Source organism: Littorina saxatilis, unplaced genomic scaffold (genome assembly GCF_037325665.1).
Source record: "Littorina saxatilis isolate snail1 unplaced genomic scaffold, US_GU_Lsax_2.0 scaffold_357, whole genome shotgun sequence".
NCBI classification, from domain to species: domain Eukaryota; kingdom Metazoa; phylum Mollusca; class Gastropoda; order Littorinimorpha; family Littorinidae; genus Littorina; species Littorina saxatilis.
This window is the reverse complement of record NW_027128022.1, coordinates 105,064-127,010: the sequence shown is the minus strand read 5'-3', so window position 1 is coordinate 127,010 and position 21,947 is coordinate 105,064. Positions and strand designations below refer to the sequence as shown.

At 38.0% G+C, this 21,947-nt stretch overlaps 1 protein-coding gene across 1 annotated transcript; it reads right to left on the bottom strand.

Annotated features, from left to right (window-relative positions):
• LOC138956394 (uncharacterized) lies at positions 1-11,918 on the bottom strand (the record flags this gene model as incomplete). The annotated part of the gene is given in 4 exon segments (XM_070327761.1): positions 1-248; positions 4,387-4,597; positions 10,140-10,312; positions 11,776-11,918. Coding segments are annotated over 2 exon segments (402 nt in total), but the record flags the coding sequence as incomplete, so codon positions are not given.
• Between the last annotated feature and the right edge of the window lie 10,029 nt (positions 11,919-21,947).

Sequence of the window (21,947 nt, the reverse complement as noted above, 5' to 3'; positions counted from 1 at the left end):
CAATGATGCAGTTTTTGTAAGCCGATAGCAAGTCAAGTTTGGCCTCAGTCCCCTCAAAGGTGCCCAGATTCCGAACGCCTGCATGGGATAGTACATGCTATTCATGCATGGGCACTTGGGCAGCTGCTTAAAACGTGTATCCCTTAGAAGCTTCACCTGCCCTTCGTTTCTGTTTTGCCAGTCGACACAGGCTTGTTCTGCTTTAGGTGGCCTGTCACCCAGCTTGTACACCCACACTCCGGCTAAATCTGTTAAAAAGGACAAATATATACAATAGCAAAATATGTCGAATGTGTTGAATGAAATGTGGATTTTCTACAACCAGAAAAAAGAAAGTAAGTTTTATATTTAATTTAATTAAAAATTCACATACAGGACCGTAATTTGCCGAAGTGCTCTGACTGTGCTCAGAGAAGAAATCCCAACAATATTACGTTACATACTTTGCTGTGACGCAGCCTTTGATTGTGTGAAATGTGGATTTTCTACAACCCAGAGCATGAGAGATATACTTCATACAAACGAAATACCATTCGCTTTCTGTTTCAAATCACCGTATGCCAGATGAAACCGAAGGAGTGCTATATAGTGAGGTGGCTTAATTCATAGCAACCTGATTCCTTCAGAAAATGGTTAGGCTAGATACGAGATGACAATTTAAGACACCTCCCAGTCACCGCTCTCGCACCGTAGTGTCCCCACTGCGATAATATAAAAAAAAAACGCTCGCGCTGGACCCGAGTACTCTTCAGACTGGCTCGCTCCCACAGTATGAAAGTTTTTGTCTTGTGCACGTGGATTAAAAAAAAATAATAATAATAATTATTTATTTATTTTACACAATTAAAAAAATTATTAGAGTAAAATAAAAATTAAAACGTTCATAATAAACAATAGTAAACAAGAATTTTAATTTTAAAAAAATAAATAAAAAAATAGACCGCCCATGCCGGGAATCGAACCCGGATCACTTTGGCACAGTATGAAAGTTTTTGTCTTGTGCACGTGGATTAAAAATATATATATATATATATATTTATTTATTTTACACAATTAAAAAAATTATTAGAGTAAAATAAAACATTAAAACGTTCATAATAAACAATAGTAAACAAGAATTTTAAAAAAAAATTAAAAAAAATAATAGACCGCCCATGCCGGGAATCGAACCCGGATTACTTTGGCCACCAAGCCACCAACTCTGACAATTTTGCCAGTGAACTCAAATGCCTAGGGTGCTAAAATTAGGTCGCGCAGCACGCGAAGTCAGTGGCACACGCACGCAAAGCCTGGTGTTGCTGGCTTGGCTCTTCTATGAGCCGCACGGCAGTTCTATCCCACCGCGAATCGCGCCCACCGCCAAGAGTCGTTTTTGTGGATTATTTCGCATTTAGGTCCCAGGTAACATTATGAAGTTTTAATACGATCAATCGGACCTATTATCAAGTTAGTGTATCAACGTTTGAACGAACTGCGCCCAGTAGTTTCCCAGCAATAAGCTGTTAAGTCCAGACAGACAGACAGATACACACACACACACAATTAAAGTCTGCTGGACCCTAGTACTGCGTACTCGGGGACATGGTCATTCTCTAGAACTGTGTACCAGTGGAAAACATGTTACGAAGTTGACATTTCTTCATTCTCTAGAGCTGTGTACCAGTGGAAAACATGTTACGAAGTTGACATTTCTTCATTCTCTAGAGCTGTGTACCAGTGGAAAACATGTTACGAAGTTGACATTTCTTCATTCTCTAGAGCTGTGTACCAGTGGAAAACATGTTACGAAGTTGACATTTCTTTACTTAACTAAGACATTTTAACCGTACAAATTGATTGTATTGATAAATACTGGTTCTATACATTTCCTTGGCCTGCAGATAACGAATTAGAAATACTTGCAAATATTTATTTGTCTTCGGTCATTTAATATACGTTGAAATCATTTAAAGGACTGAAAATGCATGTCACAAAATGGTACACAGCTCTAGAGAACAACCCTACACCCAGTGACTGAGGTGAGAGATGCGAACGACACCATGAAAACTTTAAAAATATAATTATACAGTGGCCGTGCTTGCCATTCTATCAATCGAGCAAAGTAATCATCAGGTTATCCAACTTCCCTCAAAACAAAACAAGTCGTGTAAAAAAATTCAAAACGTTCAGTCAATCTGTCGGCCTAAACATCCTAACTGAATTGAACAGTTTTCATCAACACTGTGTCTTGGCTGACCGAAACCTGTCGTCTGAGACAACGTTGTCTCGGTACCATGTACACACGTGACATAAATTGCATAAAACAGATTTTCCTTGTTTTTGAGATAAATATCAATAGACGACGTTCAGAAAAAAACTCTCGTCTATTGTATGGCCCGATATATTTCTTGAAGACCCAAAAGACAAAGTGTGATGGAAACATCCAGCTTTCGTTGCAGGTTCAGTTGAGCCACATAACTTATTCAAAAGGCAAGGCTGTCGATCTATGCCAAGTTACTGGACAATGACGGTATCACTGTCATTGTCAGTTGAAAGCCTCTTAAGGCCCGGTCACACAGCCTAAAAGTCGCGTAAACGCATGAATCACGCATAAAATTTGGTTGTGCGTACTTGTCGGTCGAGAATTTGACTATTTTCGCTGATTTACGCGATGAAAATCACCGATGAATTGCGCAAGAACTACGGAAAGATCACGCAAAAACCACTAACAAACCACGCACTACAGCGCATAGGCACGCAAAGGTCCACAGAATACCACGTATATAAAAAAAATGTCAGTGATTTTCAGGGATACGTAGGTGTTACAAGCGCGAAACATGCGTCATATGTCTGCTAATCGTCAGTGGAAAGTCGTCGATGAACGCGATAGCGGCAACATTTTCGCGAACGATCACTGATATTCCACGCATATTTCGCGCATTGTTCGCGTAAGAACTACGCAAACTACGCAGACATTACGTAAAACAGCGCAATACTGCGTAAATCTTACGCGAAGCCGAGTTTTGAGCTGCTCAAAACCTGGAATCGCGTAAAGCGCCGATCCGGCGAACATCGGCGGACAACTACGGAGGTTCCACGTCAGACAAACTGATGAAATGCGCAAATCGCGCATGTATCGCGTAAGGATCGAATTTCGTGCGTGATTCATGCGTTTACGCGACTTTTGGGCTGTGTGACCGGGCCTTTACATTGATTTGACTGTATACCTATTGGTTTTACACACATCTGCTGAGTTATTTGACAACTTCATCGTCTATAGGGTTTATTGCGCTGCAGAAGAGCTAGACATACTTGCAAAATGCATGAAACAGCCTGTCCACTTCCTACTAATGCACCCAAATTTGGTTTTAATGCCACCTATATCAATCCTTTTAGTTATCAACTCCTTAGAAAATCCCACAAATAGAAACTAAAAACTTACCCGGGCCCCCACCCATCACCACCATCTCTTTTGGACAAAATAAAGAGCATATTTTCACAAGAACCAAAATATTTTCTTGTCTTATCCAAATTGCAGCCTACTTGGCTGGTCAAGACAAAATATGTGTAATCAAATACTAGAGGGCCTCGTTTCTTACACCATGACATCATAAAATGATGTCTTGACAATACTCTTACCAAGCCTAAAACACATAAGACAAAAAGTTGTGATCTCAAATCAAACAATATCATTATAGCTTGATGAGATCAAGACTTATTTTCTTGGTTGCTCTGGGGATATTTTCTGTAGAGGTAAACATATCATATGTCATGCTGTAACCTTGAAATCTGACCAAAAACAACATAAACCAAATGTTGGTCATATCTGTTGAGCATTAAAACCTACAAGTGTGTGAAATTTGGAGGCTTTTAATTTGTTTAAAAACAACATCCATAAACCCCCTGTGACGCTAAAATTGACGAGGTTAAACCAAACTAGAGTCATGTCAGGAGATCATCAATCCTTAAAAGTGTGCAAAGCTTGAAGTATTTAGCTACTAAAACATCCGAGAGAGCCTCAACGTTCATGTTCTATGAATCGAACATGACCCCGTTATTACCCACACATTTGATGAGGTTCAGCCAAATTTGAATCATGTCCGGAGTTCAGCAAACCCTAATAATGTGCAAAGTATCAAAGCGTTAGCTAAAAAAAACCACCAAGATAACCTCAATGTTAAGTTTTAGTCCATGGACAGACCAAAGGGACGGACACTGCTCATTACTAAGACTCACCGATTACTCAGGTGAATGAAATAACTGTTCAACAATGTTTCACAAAATGACTTATAACCAGTGTAACTGTTCTTACGTTGAACATATCTAAATTAAACATATTTAAATGGCGGAATTAAAATAGCTTGTTTGATATGAATAATCGACTGACCAAATTTTATCTTATCGTACCAATATTTCCGGGGGCGTTATCAATGTTGAGAACTCCTTTTGTTCTTGACAAGATAACATCTTGGCAACGTTTGGCGTATTTTCCGTCAGTGGTAACCCCAACGTCTACTTCCGGCACTGTCCAGTTCATTCCATTCTTCTTGTACAGGAACATCCCGAAGGCCTCTTTGGCACTGACAGCTACAGCAACTTGAAATGTTGCGTATCCATCCTAAAGAGACCCGAAAAAAATAATTAAATATAATTAAATAAAAAAGTAAAACAAACCAACAATTACAAATACAAGATGATCAAACATTCGAAGATTCTCCTGCAGAAACGCTATTGCCTCATCGCGGGGTACCGGGCAGAAGGAATATGTGACCACGAGATTGTCGATGATGGATACAATTAACTATGTTGTTTTGCAAATCTGAGACTTTGCTTTCAATAGAAAATAGACTCCCTTTGGGTGAAATCATATTCATTAAAATAGGTACAAAATGGGACGTCGCTGGAAAGAGACGGGTTTCACTGACCTGACCCTCAGGGTTTTTTATGATTGTAAATATTTAGTAAGGATTAAAAAGGACATTTCTTGATTAAACATTATTCGTTTAAAATAAATGGTGTTGATTTGTATAGCTTAATGCCTTGTACTTGTTGGCCTGAAATATGGTGATCTATAAATTCATGAAAAACCCATGCTGTTCTTTACAAACTGGGAGAAATGTGGCAACGGTTAAAGGCCAACATCCAAAAGAATTTTTCTCCTGGAGCGACCTAAACTTGAACCCGTCGCTCTTCTTGCATGTCTGTTTACTTCGTGTTGCACGCAAAAATTGCGCGACTTCCTTGCCGCGTGGATTGACGAAGCTGTTTTATTCTCGTGACTGAAAACACTGCAGTGCGTGCAGTTTTATTCTGTGGGTTCGACAGATCGGTCCAGTAGTTTGGTCTCAATCGCTCTACACACACGCGCACACACACACACACACACACATACACATACACACACTGGCACACACTCACACACACACACACACACAAACACACACACACACACACGCACACACACACACACACCCGCTCGGCTTTTTGTCCCCTCTGCCTCACTGATTTGGTTTTGTGTTTATTTCGTCATTATTTTGTTAGTAAATAGTGAACATTGCTTCAATGCCGAAGCAAAAAACATCATTATTGGTTGTAATTTGCTACCAATTTTAAAACTCGAATATCGTATTACATAGTAATTTTGACAGCAGTTCAAATGTGTACATTTACCAGTTCCATTCAGCAGACTTTCAGGTCTTTGTGACTGATTTCTGGCCAGGAATTCATCACGCTTTCTGTTGTTCATTCGTTTCCTGTGACATTGATCAGCAAACCAGCAAAGTGTGTGTGTGTGTGTGTGTGTGTGTGTGTGTGTGCCTTTGGTTATATCGGTTTTTGTTGTTGTTGATGAGTACGTAACAAAATGTAGTCAGTATAATTATATACGTTTGCACCATACCTCATCTCCCGTGAAATATCAACAGAGTTCGAAGTTTCAGTTTGTCAATCTGTATAGTATGATTTGTTTTCAAATACGTTTTGTCTTTCTTTCCTTGTCCTGGTTTGTTTACAGATCATCGTCATTTTTATATTTAGTCAAGTTTTGACTAAATATTTTAACATCGAGGGGGAATCGAAACGAGGGTCGTGGTGTATGTGCGTGCGTGTGTGCGTGTGTGCGTGCGTGCGTGTGTGTGTGTGTGTGTGTAGAGCGATTCAGACTAAACTACTGGACCGATCTTTATGAAATTTGACATGAGAGTTCCTGGGTATGAAATCCCCGAACGTTTTTTTCATTTTTTTGATAAATGTCTTTGATGACGTCATATCCGGCTTTTCGTGAAAGTTGAGGCGGCACTGTCACGCCCTCATTTTTCAACCAAATTGGTTGAAATTTTGGTCAAGTAATCTTCGACGAAGCCCGGGGTTCGGTATTGCATTTCAGCTTGGTGGCTTAAAAATTAATTAATGACTTTGGTCATTAAAAATCGGAAAATTGTAAAAAAAAATAAAAATTTCTAAAACGATCCAAATTTACGTTTATCTTATTCTCCATCATTTGCTGATTCCAAAAACATATAAATATGTTATATTCGGATTAAAAACAAGCTCTGAAAATTAAATATATAAAAATTATTATCAAAATTAAATTGTCCAAATCAATTTAAAAACACTTTCAGCTTATTCCTTGTCGGTTCCTGATTCCAAAAACATATAGATATGATATGTTTGGATTAAAAACACGCTCAGAAAGTTAAAACAAAGAGAGGTACAGAAAAGCGTGCTATCCTTCTTAGCGCAACTACTACCCCGCTCTTCTTGTCAATTTCACTGCCTTTGCCATGAGCGGTGGACTGACGATGCTACGAGTATACGGTCTTGCTGAAAAATGACAGCTACTTGACTAAATATTGTATTTTCGCCTTACGCGACTTGTTTAATCTCGGAAGATCTAACTAGTGTTCTGAGCATCGCCTAAGTAGACATCAACAAGCATGTACATACTTGAATGATCTTGCCGTTGTCTATCTTTTGCGATATCATGTCCATTTCCACATCGCAACATTATTGAATATTTGTACCAGCCTCAATTTGTCTGATAGATGTTGAATGACACAGAAATAAAACGATTTCTTCGTGAACTTCAATTTAATATATCAGGTGTACGATACATCTACACAGTTGTGTGTGTGTGTGTGTGTGTGTGTGTGTGTGTGTGTGTGTGTGTGTGTGTGTGTGTGTGTGTGTGTGTGTGTGTGTGTGTGTGTGTGTGTGTGTGTGTGTGTGTTCTTGAACATAACTACACCCATGTGTTTATGAGTTACATAATTATATATATGCGTTCAGTCAGTCTGCATGTTTCCTTTCACAAAATAAGACACAACATCAAAACTGAATACAGATTTGATCTGCAAGGAGGAAATATCAAACCAACCCACACCCCAAACCTAAAGCAGCTCATGACAAACTTTTGGTACACACTTTGCAAAATAATACTCTAATTTCTAACCAGCTGCATTACACGCTGCCAACAGAGAGAGAACAAGTCGCGTAAGGCGAAATTACAACATTTAGTTAATCTCAGTGTCGAACCCACAGAATACAAGAAACTAAGTCCATCTCACGATGAACACGAGCCGAAATCATATGCACTCGACTTATGAAATAGAAAGAAATCAAATACGACGAAGAGAAGAAAAAGTTTGAAAGTACCATTGAACTTCCATGTCGGCGTGTGGCTGAGCTTAAAATAGGAATGTTGTTGCAATCTGTTAGGCACTTTCCCTTTTGTCAGGTAGTTTTTGCATGTACAGCAAAACAAGGCCTTTTTATATTTAGTCAAGTTTTGACTAAATATTTTAACATCGAGGGGGAATCGAAACGAGGGTCGTGGTGTATGTGCGTGCGTGTGTGTGTGCGTGCGTGTGTGTGTGTGTGTGTGTGTGTGTGTGTGTGTGTAGAGCGATTCAGACTAAACTACTGGACCGATCTTTATGAAATTTGACATGAGAGTTCCTGGGTATGAAATCCCCGAACGTTTTTTTCATTTTTTTGATAAATGTCTTTGATGACGTCATATCCGGCTTTTCGTGAAAGTTGAGGCGGCACTGTCACGCCCTCATTTTTCAACCAAATTGGTTCAAATTTTGGTCAAGTAATCTTCGACAAAGCCCGGGGTTCGGTATTGCATTTCAGCTTGGTGGCTTAAAAATTAATTAATGACTTTGGTCATTAAAAATCGGAAAATTGTAAAAAAAAATAAAAATTTATAAAACGATCCAAATTTACGTTTATCTTATTCTCCATCATTTGCTGATTCCAAAAACATATAAATATGTTATATTCGGATTAAAAACAAGCTCTGAAAATTAAATATATAAAAATTATTATTAAAATTAAATTGTCCAAATCAATTTAAAAACACTTTCATCTTATTCCTTGTCGGTTCCTGATTCCAAAAACATATAGATATGATATGTTTGGATTAAAAACACGCTCAGAAAGTTAAAACAAAGAGAGGTACAGAAAAGCGTGCTAGAGTCCTTCTTAGCGCAACTACTACCCCGCTCTTCTTGTCAATTTCACTGCCTTTGCCATGAGCGGTGGACTGACGATGCTACGAGTATACGGTCTTGCTGAAAAATGGCAGCTACTTGACTAAATATTGTATTTTCGCCTTACGCGACTTGTTTTACAAATCCTAAAGACTGTCGGAAACTTCGCATGCTCTCTTGTGAACGCCATGTGAAACATTGATTCTGAAACAAAAATCTATGGCATGAATGACAATGGAAAGACGGTCTCTCTATGATTCCAAGTTCATAATGACAGTTATAAAGTCCTGAATTTAAAAAATCTGTAGATGAACTAAAATCATTTGAATGTTGGCTTGTTGAAACTTCATAACAAACAGCCACCTCGTCTATATCATTATCTGAAAGAATGCCAACTTCCTTTGAAACACCAACATTTGTATGGAAAACTTCTGTTTCTGTCATCTTTGATTTCATTTGACAACTTGGACTGATGGCATCTTCCAGAGATATATCCATTACTTTCAACTTGCGCCTCTTTGTATTCCTGTAAGCCTGCCACTTATTTATAAAAAGAAACGTTTGATACTTTTACCAAACAGTTAGTAAAATGCACGATTTACCTGTATTCGTCTTTAAATTCTGCAAGACTGAAGCGAAAGAGGTCTGTCTCAGTTTTGTCGTCAGTTTGTTGTGTACATTTACACACGCACAACGAACAACACATGCACAGGCCCGGGGGAAGCTCTCCTTTCTTATGTCCGACGATAGACGTATACATGTAGTTTACATGTTTATTAGTCATCTATTTGATAGATTACGTGTATGATATGACGGAGAGTCGCATCGGTTTGATGCCGTGAACCCAACCGTGGCTGTGGCTGTCGTTTGAAGTAGCCTACTTCTTTATAAAGATTCATTTACATTCTACTTCTGACCAAGGCATGTTTGGTACCTACTGAATCCTTGTTGCGTGTAGTTTTACGTGGCATGTTGCGCAGAGTTGTATTCTTGAGGAGCATAAAATAAAACGTGTTACAAAGTTATCTCAAAACTCTGCAGTGACTGCTCGCGCAGCAGGTCAGCTAATTATAGCACGCAGCCTCCACAGACAGCTTTCGAGCCGAGACCATATGAGTCGCCGCTCCTGCGGCTCGTCAAAAACTGCACGCACTGCAGTGTTTTCAGTCACGAGAATAAAATAGCTTCGTCAATCCACGCGGCAAGGAAGTCGCTCGATTTTTGCGTGCAGCACGAAGAAAAAAGACATGCAAGAATAGCGACGGGTTCAAGTTCAGGTCGCTCCAGGAGAAAAATTCTTTTGGATGTTGGCCTTTAACCCGATTTTCATTATCTGTAGGTCAGCAAATCCCCAAACAGTGTGAAGTTTAAAAGTGTTAGCTTCGTGAACTTCTGAAAGCATTATAATTTTTTCCTGTTTTTACCCGTTTTCGATCTCGCTGTGACCTAACCATTTGACAAGGGACAATTACATTTTCATTTTGTCTGATAGTCGTCGAACCCTACAAGATTGTGAAGTTATAGCCTCATAAACATTCCATACAATCTTATTATTAAGTTTTCCCTCTGAGGACAACTGCCGTTGCTCAATACCAAGACGCTCCTGATTGCTGACGTGAGTCAGAAATTAAAAAAAGAAACAAGCTAACAAACAAACAAACTCACGTAAACATGTCTACTGTCTTTTACTTGTTGCACTTGTTCCCACGTGACAAGAAGGACAGAACTGGCACTAAAATCATCGTTGCCTTTGAATCGCTTCACGTATGAATTTATGTGAGGAAATATTTCTTTTTCGGCGATTTCACTTCCTTTTTTGTGCAAATGGTAGAAAATAGCTGAAACAAGAAACAAACCATCAAATGGGTTATTCTTCTAAATCTTCAAATAAGAAACTTAACAAAAATAAGCACTACTTTTGTGTAGCTTAAATGAAAGATTGATACGCACTGGACTTAAAGGCACTATGAAGGCTTATTAACGAACTTTTCGAATAAAGATCACGTGAAAGACGCTCAAATAAGAATATTCTCAGAATCGACCTGACTAGAACCAAAAATGACATTTTAAAAATTAACATGCAAAACAGGCAAACAAATCACAACAACAAAACACAACCAATGAGGACGAATTTGGTAAGACAAAATAGGATTTACCATTAACACGAGGCCAGCGTATTATCCAGCCCGTCACGCCGCCAGTATCCCCCCTCCCCCTTTTTTTTGTACATAGTTTTAATCATCTCTAATGCGGTTGAAACTCAGCTTCACGTTGCATCCAAATTCCGGACGGTAAAACTAATTGTGCGATATATGATACTCTCAAGGTAGACAGTAAGAAACTTCAATTGCAATTCACTAATGATAAATGTTTCAGTAACGACCGTGCAGTGATGTTTACGGTCTTCGGGGGAAAATGTGACGTAACCGAGGTTTTCCAAATGGGTCACTTTGAAATACTTCATTATTCGGCCATTAATGTTGGTCACCTGCTAAAACCAGTCTGATATGACACGTTATGGGAACATTTGATGAAATGGGCTGGCAGAAGATGGGAGCTGCATTTTGTGGGAGAGGCCAGATTGCCTGTATAAGTGATGCTGGTATGAGCATAAACAATGGCAACAAGAGTTTGCTTGTCAAAAAGGACAGACGTATGATAGCCTCAGAGGCGACTGAAAGTCCACCTCAAAGGTTGTTGAAAGCGACACTAATATCAGCAAGTGTAGGTATGAACTTCCTTGTCACGTCGTCATGACCTTCTAGGACAGCTACTCTGGCACCCATTGCTACCAAAGAAAAATGGAACCGATTTCGGAGAGGAACAATCTCGGATGGCTACAGTGCAGCCTTCCGAACCTGTATCGTGGGACAGCTAAGGGAAGGTAACACCAAGTTCTGAGCACTTCCCCAGGGAGATACATTTCACAAAACACGAAAGACAGATGTTTGCCCACATTTTATGAGTTGCTCCTCGTCGTTTGGATTCTATCCTCTTCTTTTCAAGCTGAATATCTGTTTTTAAGTATGATTGAACACTTAGTTTAAACATTTTATTTTCAACCAAACATTTGTAAGTAAATTATGACCATGCCTAATAACTTGCAAACGCAAGTAATTTGTTTTAAATTGCATTTTAATCTCTTGAATAACATTTTGATATCGTGTTTCAAATAAACGGCGGACACAGCGACACAGGGCCGCCTCTTCGTCCTGCTGCACACGAGCAGAATGTTCGCTCTATGTGCATACAACTTAGTGGGTACAACCAGTACTCAAATTTCATTAACCTGTAAACTTACCAGCACCGTCGTGGCTTGCGCTGTTGATAGGGGCACAATAGGGACACAAGGCTTGGTATGTTCTATTTTCACAGCTTGGTTGCTTGGTGGGGATGTGGACGCTTGCATTTGAAGAGAACCCCAGTTTTCCATCTTCAAAAATCTGTGCACACAAATTTCAACATGTTTTGTTCCATTCTTCATAATAAAATTAAAAACAACACCACTCACTCAGAAGGAGTCACAAAGCGTAAACAAGTCGCGTAAGGCGAAAATACAATATTTAGTCAAGTAGCTGTCGAACTCACAGAATGAAACTGAACGCAATGCCATTTTTCAGCAAGACCGTATACTCGTAGCATCGTCAGTCCACCGCTCATGGCAAAGGCAGTGAAATTGACAAGAAGAGCGGGGTAGTAGTTGCGCTAAGAAGGATAGCACGCTTTTCTGTACCTCTCTTTGTTTTAACTTTCTGAGCGTGTTTTTAATCCAAACATATCATATCTATATGTTTTTGGAATCAGGAACCGACAAGGAATAAGATGAAAGTGTTTTTAAATTGATTTCGACAATTTAATTTTGATAATAATTTTTATATATTTAATTTTCAGAGCTTGTTTTTAATCCGAATATAACATATTTATATGTTTTTGGAATCAGCAAATGATGGAGAATAAGATAAACGTAAATTTGGATCGTTTTATAAATTTTTATTTTTTTTTACAATTTTTAGATTTTTAATGACCAAAGTCATTAATTATTTTTTAAGCCACCAAGCTGAAATGCAATACCGAAGTCCGGGCTTTGTCGAAGATTACTAGAGAAAGGGGGAATGTACGTTCTGGCTCACCGATTCCGACAGACCCTAAATATTAACGCAAAATAGGCTTCTGGACTAAACTTTTACTAAAATGAAACATGCGACAAAATCAGAAAAATACTGCATAAATCCATACAAAAAAAATACAGTAAAGTAAGGTTGTTTTGAACCAATGCCGGGTCTGTCGGAATCAGTAACCCAGAACGTACATTCTCCCTTTCTCTTATACAACATTCTTAAGCTCAATACGCTCTCTCATTTACAAACTTTACTTCATATGTTCTTTCACTGTTAGAATTATATCTGATACATGCAATGTGACTGTCTAAACGAATAGTTAACTCTTTACAAGTGATTCTATTTTTACTTTTTCTTCCCGTCCTATTTGAATCCCCTTTTTTAAAAACTGCTTTTTCAGATCTTCTATATCGATTGGCTTGTTATATTCAGCTCGTGTTTTTGTTTGAATACTTGCTTTCTTACTTTTGTAGTCATCAAAGTCTGTTTGTATCTGTTTGAATTCTTCGTCAGAAACTTTTGAATCTTCAAGTGCTTTACTGATAGACAGTTTTAGGCTAGACAATTTTGATGATGCAAGAGTGGAAATGGATTCGTGTTTTTCAAGCTTTTTCACAATTTTTTTCATTATAGCTGATGCTATAAATGATAAACCACCAACTGCTGCTGCGACACCACCTAGGATTAGAGAAACTGGAGTCCCTACTCCGGTAGCTAACAGAATTGTTCCCGTTACACCTGCAGCTGATGCAAGGATAGTAGAACCAGTGCTGGCATTAGAAAGGCTGTTGTAAGTTGTTGAGTACTTACGTCTAGCGCGAGAATATTTTTCTAATTCATCTTCTAGTTGTTTTTGTATATTACTAATGTGTGCCAGTCTGAATTGTTGACTTTCTGCTGCACTTTCATCAATATTAGGATAAAGCTTCACACTGCTAGTCATCTTTTTAATGCAAAATATAAAATATTTATCTTAATTCTCACTGGCCAGTGTTTCTGCTAAGCTTTGAAGCTGTTCATTGCTTAACACCTTATCTGTATAGTAGAAAGCAATCAAATCAAGATAAGTAAGATTAATACTTCTTATTTCTGTTAAATTATTTATATCTGCGTTAACAACAACATTTTGGTTTGACGTCTGTTTTTTTATTGTGTTAGAATCCTTTTGAACAGCAATAAATACTCTGACTTCTTCAACATTTAATGGTCTCCAGTTGAGATTTATTCCTCTCATTAGAACAGTGTTTGTGGTTTCTTCCCTTTTCCTGACAACTATATCAAATATCATAGTTGCATTCTGCCCTATTGGAAGCTTGGGTATAAAATCGACAATGGTGTCAGCGTCCTTTTCAACACTTTGTTTTCTGTGAATGAGATAGTTGTTCTTATGGAAAGGTTTAACTGCAACTTCTCCCCTGCTGTTAAACGCAGGAACAAGGCTAACAATTAGTGGTTTAGCATTGATTGACTTACGGAATGTGTCGTCTTTTCCAACAAGAGTGTATGGACTCACAAATTCAAACTTCATTTCCCAGTCAATCTTTTTGATAACAGGACTAAGTACCCATTTTTTATTCTGATGTTTCCACATGTAGTATATGTCATCGACAATTGGATCAGGTACATTAACATCACGGATTTGACCTAGTTTGAGGAATCTTGGTTTCTTTTCATCGTCGATTTCCTTTCTCTTGTAATAACCGGTGTCTGTAAACTCGAATGCATACACTGCACCAACTTCAGCATTGCTCTCAAAGTCGATAGCGTCTGCTAAATCTTTCAACTCTATAGTTGAACATGCAACAGGATAAACTATTGTAGGTCCACTCGACATTTTAATACTCAATATTTTATGGAACTATTTCCAATGTAATGTTAAACAAACAATCAACTGGTTGTCCACTTTGATTTTTCAGATCAATGTGTAGGAATTCATGACACCCTTCCTCCAAGTCCTTGAACTGCAGTGTCTTAAATGTTGGCACGTGCATTTTACAAAAAGAGGCATCACTCGGTGGAAGAATCCTAAGCAGATCAGAACGCTGATCATTAAACAGATTATAGGATGTGTTAAGCTCTCTCATGTGAACAAACAGTACACTGTTAACATCCATGTCAATGGGACGTGTTCCCTTGTATATTTTTGTAATTCCAAGCATATCAAGGAGTTTGGTTGGAAACTCAATGTTTACTTCTCTAGTTTTGGGCATAGTAAGAGTAGCAATGAGACTTGCATGATTTAAACTCGCTGTAATACCTACTGGAGCAAACAATTCTTTCTCTAAAGTGCAGAAGTCATAGTAACCATCTTCTACAGAATGTGTTTTACCATTAATTCTAACCCAGTTGTTAGCCTTTTTTTTACTGATATTATACCAAGTAACCTTGTACATAATTTCATGCAGTGCAACTTTCATTCCTCCATTTTGATTGTTGATAGGGTTTGCAAGTTTAACTGGCACACCAGTCTTCACATTTGTTAGTGTGATAAACATTTTTTATTCAACAACAAAAATGAGTCAGTATAAATTCAACAAAGACGTTAAATACAAAACTGGACCATATTACAATCCAAAGACTATTTCTTTCCATGAGTTGGACTTTGCTGTAACAGAAACAGAATCCATTCGCGTTAAAGTGCCTGACCCATTCCATTCTTACCTAAATCCCCCAATCAAAAATGATAGTGTTCCAAAGATGTGGAACTCTCACCCAATTCAGTTCTATCAGAATCAGTTAAACTTTGCAATATTCTGTGCAACCACAGGATGTGGAGTGTCCTATGCAGACCACATGAATAATTCAAACTTACTGACAAAGTGTGTGTACACATTTCACGTTTACTATCAGTGCAGGAGAATCTTGTCTGAACTTCAGGCACCAATGCCGCATGAAAAGAGCTGGAACCCATTCAACAATAGGATAAACATGAAAGTGTATGAGCGTCTCTGCAATGAATTCAATATAGATTTTAAGACCGACTTTAGGCAAAAGCAAGACAAAAACCATGGCATGGGAACACTATATTTATGGGGTGTCCACAGGAGGTATAATTTTGATTACTGGCCAGGTCATACATCTTTTTCTTCAAATGTGCAGGTACAGTTAGGATCAATAGAACAAGAGCACCACAATGCATGGACTACTTTTATATTAGACACCGGCAAAGGTTTCACTGGATCAGGTGTTGAAAGGATCAATGAATCTATCCGAACATATACGTGGTGCTTGCTAGGCTCGCAGGCACAGACACGATCAAACATAATGAGAACAAGCACAGGGTTTGATGCACAGAAACAGTTGTTATCAAATTTAGAAGATGTCATAAACTCTGCAGTTGATCTGCCTTCCAGCATCAAAAGGTATCAAGACTCTCTCCGTTATGCAAAATCAAAAGTTGACTTTGCTGTTGGTAACTGCCTTTACATGTTACCTTCTGATCTCCAGCTGCAGATTGGAACAATAACAAATTATAACAATGAAATCATTATTGCTAGTGACACCCAGCCGCTTGGAAAGGGTGAAGAACTGAATTCAGAAATCAGAACGATGTTACAGCCATATCACAATGAACAGAAACAAAGCGTGACAAGTGAAGATCACGCTGCAGGTGAAGATCATTCTGTCACTAGTGATGATCAAGCTGTTAGTATTAGTGATGATCATGAATCGCAGAAGACTGCTCTAGTAATTGGTGGAGTGGGTGTAGGCTTACTTTTGCTTTATTCTCGTTAGCAGAACACCTGCAATTAAAACTATTAAAGTCCAGAGATGTTCAGCCATGAAACCAACAACTTTACCTGCAAAAGATAACAGCCAGCTAACAATTGAACCAATGATTCCTGGAAGTGCATCCAAAGCTTTTGCTGCTAGTTTCTTTAATAGTTCTGCAATGTGTTTGAGTTGTTTCTTTACCCATCCCGGATCAGATGGAGATGAAGGTGAAGGTGGAGGTGGAGGTGTGACAGTGCCACCTGTGAGTGTTAACACTAATGTGCTTATTGCAAATCCTAACGCAGTTAGTATACTAGCTATTGTGATTCCCTGCTCTCTGAAAAGCGTTCTAATTCTTTCAGCAAGAGTTGTGTCTTCGTAAAGGATTCTTTGAATTGTATTTTTTATTCTGCTGACCTGTGTTCTCAGTTGTTCTCTATTGTTACTTAGAACTTCTAACCTTATGGCTTTCTCCTCCTGCAAATCTTTTAAACGCTTAGAAATTCTGTTTTTTACTTCTTGTTCTAGGTTCAAATCATCAGCATCAGCAAGTTTTTGTTTCTCTTTGTTTATATCTTCATCCAGCTGACCTAGTTTTGACAGATTATTTGCTATTTCACCTCTGATGGTTTGTAGTGATTGATTAAGGGCTTCTATTTCTCTCATAGGTAATAGTTCATGTGGAGTCTTCAGTGAAGTTTCCTCAGAAAAAGAAGTCTCTATCTCTTGTATAAGTTGATCAGCCTCATCTGCAAGTTTATTAAGATCTTGCAATGGAACAGATTCTATTTGAGTAGCAGTTGGTAGTCCTAGTTCTGCTTGTTGAAGTAAGGAAACAACATGGGAAGATGATGACCGTGTGCTAGGCACAATATCTAATTGCCTAAGTCGATTAGCAGTAAGTTTTTGTTTTAGTGAAACTTTTGATAGAAACTTAGCAGGATTAGATTTATATGTAAGTTGGACTTTTTCTCCTTTATCGCTAGTTGTATATAAATGATTTGCTTCCATTTTGAACTGGTTTGGATCTAAAACATCAGGTTCTTCTCCTAAACTTTTGTAGAAATCTCTAACTTTACCTTCCAGAAGTTCATGTCGTGCCACCTCATAATGCAGTGAATGATGGTAGGGAACCAAAGGGATTGCTTCGCTCATGTCGTCCGCTGGCTCAAATAAATCGTCAAATCCACCTTCTGCCATTTGTAACTTATTTTTTATTTTGAAAATAAAAAAAGATGGCACAATCGTTCGGTTCTGTTCTTGATCCTTACAGAAGGCTGAAAGAACCTCTCGGGGTAAAAGGAATAAGGCAAACAGTTATAGTTACAAATAATCCTTCTACTATTGATCAGAATGAAATACTTACTGTTAGGTTTCCTAATCTAGGTAAGAACGATGTTATTGTACCAGGCACTGTAAGACTATCATTCAAATTAGAATTAGAATCTGGCTCAGATGAAAATAGGACTTTGGCTTATAATGTAGGAAGAGCAATTGTGAGGAAGATTACTGTCAAACTGGAAGGGCGGGAAGTGATGTCATTGAATAATGCAGATGTATTTTTAGTTTACGCAGATAATTGGTTAACTGACAATGAAAAGAAAAACAGAGTGTTTCAAGGGATTCAGTCAGACAATGGGATAAAAGTTAGAATAGGAGCAGGAGATAAAGCTGACAACAAAAAAGATAACGCTGTCAATGTTGCTTTTGGAAACAAATTTTGTATTCCACTTGACTTTGAACTCATAAATTCACATCCTCCCTTCTATCAAGGAGCATTGCGTGACAGGCTGTCATACGACCTGACTTTCAATAGTTATGATCGTGTTATGCTTTCACAAGACCCGGAAGCAAAGTATAAGGTGTCTGGAATTTCTTTAGAGTTTGATGTTGTAAACCATCCTGAACTGGCTAGACTTATAGAAAATCAGTACAGTTCTAAGCTGCCTATCTATTATGAAAGAGTGTTGAATCACAGTACACTTTCAAAAAGCCAGGCTGATCCAATCTGGAACATTAACTTGAATACACCAGCTAGGTCAATGAAGGGAATACTTATGTTGTTTGAGGAACCAAAAGATTCATATGAAAGGCAAATAGAAAAGTTTTACAATCCACTAATCAATAGAGTATATTGCACAATTGAAGGGCAGCCAAACCAAATATTTGCATCTGGCATGCTGCCATACCAACACTATGATGAAGCAAGAAAGTACTTTACTGGAGGAAGATTGAAAGACCCAACATCTGATCTTGTGGCTAAAGATCTACATTTACACGGTGTTGGCGTAGAAGATTTCTTAACAAATAAATATGCGTTATGGCTGGATCTCAGAACAACTGACGACAACAAACTGCATGGAAGTGGAAGGCGAATTGAAAACGGATCAGAAGGAATCACAATACAAATTGAAAAGGAAGTAGGGAGTAGTAGTAAATCAGTTAAGATCTACGTGTTTGTTGTGTCAGATGCGCAGTTAAACATCTCTGAAAGCAGATTACAGGATATTGTTTATTGAACGTGTTAAAATGAAGTATCTAGATTTTCTTCCAAAAGATCCACACTGTTCTTTGATTTGTGGGGCAACAGGTTGCGGTAAAACAAGATATGTTTTGGATTTATTACAGACTGTTTACATAAATCACTTTGAACACATAGTCATATTCTGTCCAACCATAAAGCATAACAGAACATACAAGGAGAGAAAATTCATATGGTCTGATCAAAATATATTTATTGTAAATCCTTCTGATCGTCTAAATGTTTGCTTGGAGCATTATTTCGATCTTTTTCAGAACACGCCAACACTGTTTATTATTGATGACTGTGCAGCAGAACGTGACATTGTTAGAAAGAAAAGTGCACTAGCAAAGCTTGCATTCAGTGGACGACATGCATTAATATCAGTTTGGATATTAACACAAAAATACAATGCAGTTCTGAAAGACTTTAGAGAGCAACTCAAAACAATAACATTGTTCTATTCAAAGGACCGTGACAGTTTTGAAGAGTGTCTTCGAGAAAATGATGTCATTGAAAACAAACAGGAGAGAGAAAGAATAAAGAATAATCTGAAATCTTCTAAGCACTCGAAACTGGTTTTAAAAACTGATCAACCAGTTCAGTATGTATGTTTGTAGAAATCCTTGCTAAGTTCTTACTCAAGTTCTTACCAAGTTCTTACTCAAGTTCTTGTTAAGTTCTTACTCAAGTTCTTACCCAAGTTCTTACTAAGTTCTTACTCAAGTTCTTACTCAAGTTCTTGTTAAGTTCCTACCTAAGTTCTTACTCAAGTTCCTACCTAAGTTCTTGTTAAGTTCCTACCTAAGTTCTTACTCAAGTTTAATTTCTAGATTTTAATTTTATTCTGCATCAAAATAAAATGAACTGTGATGAATTGCTGATGCAGACTGCTACAGATATTGAAATCTGTGACAGTAGGACTATACCTGATAAAAAAGAAAGATTGTATTCACTTGCTGTTTGTGGAAAAACAAAACACTACCTTGGGCAGCAGTTAACTGTGGAAGAAGTACAACATCTTTCCTCAGAAGATATAGCAAAGTATCATGGACGGTATGAATCAGTGCTTGGTTCTAAGATGGTTAGAAGTATTGGACAGACTGTTATAGGTTTGTACACAAAGATTTTTGGACATTTTACACCTCTCGACTCGGAGGAAGACTTAACACATGATCTAACTCATGACCCTGTTGTTTCCAAGTCCCTCGAATCTCTTGCCTGTGGCCTGTATTATCGATTTGGTGCTTTATTAGTACCATTTGTTGCTGGATTAATTACTTTCAAACACATTAATTTTCAGAATAAAAAAGATGACAGATCAGTTGAAGCAGACAGTGGAGCAGACGAAAATACCAGAAGTGAACACAGTGACAAAGAAACCTGGTAGAGTAGAAGCAGGAAAAAAACTAGCCGAATGGAACAGACAAAAAAAGTTAAATCAAAAGGCAAAGCAGAACATTATGTCTGAAGTTGAGCAGACACCAAACATTCCTGAAGTGACTAAGGTCACACAAACTGATCAAGAATTAAAATCTTCATTTCTATCATACAGAAAAGTAGCTGTAGCAGCTGTTGTTGGAGGAGGTGGATACTTGCTTTACAAACTTTGGCAAGGCAAATATAAAGTGTCAGAAACACCAAAATCAGAAACACCAAAATCAGAAACACCAAAACCAACAAACAAAGCAGTACAAACAATAAAAAAGCCCACAGTAGTACCTGCAGTGGATTCATTTCATATGGAATAATTTTAATATTTTAATTTTGATAACATAAAAATGAGTTCTGAAAAGACAATAGTTAATCTAGTTTATCACGCTGCAGTGATTGGAGGCTTGAGTGTAGGTTACACAATGCTGGGTAAAAGTCTCCTCAGAATGAAACCAGCCGACTTGGGAAAGTTAGACTTCGAAGACGGTGCTAAACTAATTGGTGTTGTGACAGCTTCCTTTGCAACAAAAGACTTCCTGGTGAAGCAAGGAATTATTCCAGAAAATATAAACATGTAAGACAATAAAATGGCTAGCTTGGTTATGATGGTGGGAGGTGCGATTGTAAATGCGCTTGCATTTTCTGGCAGCAACTATTTGTTTTCTAAACTGCAAAATGGTGAAGAGAGGGAAAGGCACAACAAAGCCATGGAACAACTGGCGAAAGCACAGGATGAATACGAGAAGAAACGAATTGCGCAGTTAGACTTTATGAATGATAAACTCAGGCAGCAAGGACATGCAAACAAAACCTTTGCCAATGTTGATGCAGCCATTCAAGAATACTATCTCGTAACTGGAAAGAAAATGAAGACAAGTGCTCCTCCAAAACTGGGTGACTTTTATCAGCCTTCAGAAGAGCAGAAGGTGGGCGAGATTGTTTTCATTGTTATTGGTATGGCTGTTGTTTACTTTATTGCGCGTGCTGTCAAATCTTAATATTCTGTCATTTAAAAAACCATGAGTGATGCTTTGTTATCTAAAATATATTATTCCCCAAAAGGATACTGGAAAGGAAGAACTGCTATTGACAAGCTCAGTGACGCAGCAGGTGTTTCTCAAGATACAGCAAAGAAATGGTTGTCAAAGCAGGCAGTTTGGCAGATCTATTTACCTGCACCAAGAAAAATTACACGACCACACTTTGTTAACATTAAACCGAATGACACTCATCAAATAGACCTGCTGTATTTACCGCATGACACAGTCAGAAGGAAGAAATATAAGTATGCACTGACTGTAGTTGATGTTGCAACAAGATACAAAGATGCTGAACCGTTGACAGAGAAAAGTGCTATAGCTACAGCTGTTGCCCTGCAAGAAATTTACAGACGTGGACCACTAAAGTATCCCAGAATGATTCAGTGCGATGATGGTAAGGAGTTTAAAGGAGCTGTCAACCAGCTTCTGTTAAAACATCATGTTACAGTGAAGAGAGGTATTCCAGGAAACCACAGGTCACAGGCTATTGTTGAGAGCTTTAACAAACAGTTGGCAGAAAAACTGTTTTCATATCAGTACCATCAGGAATTTTTGGACACAGAAAGTAAATTGCGTAACACTGAATGGGTCAAAAGATTACCATCAGTACTTAGAGCAATGAATCTGGAGGTATTTAAAGCTACAG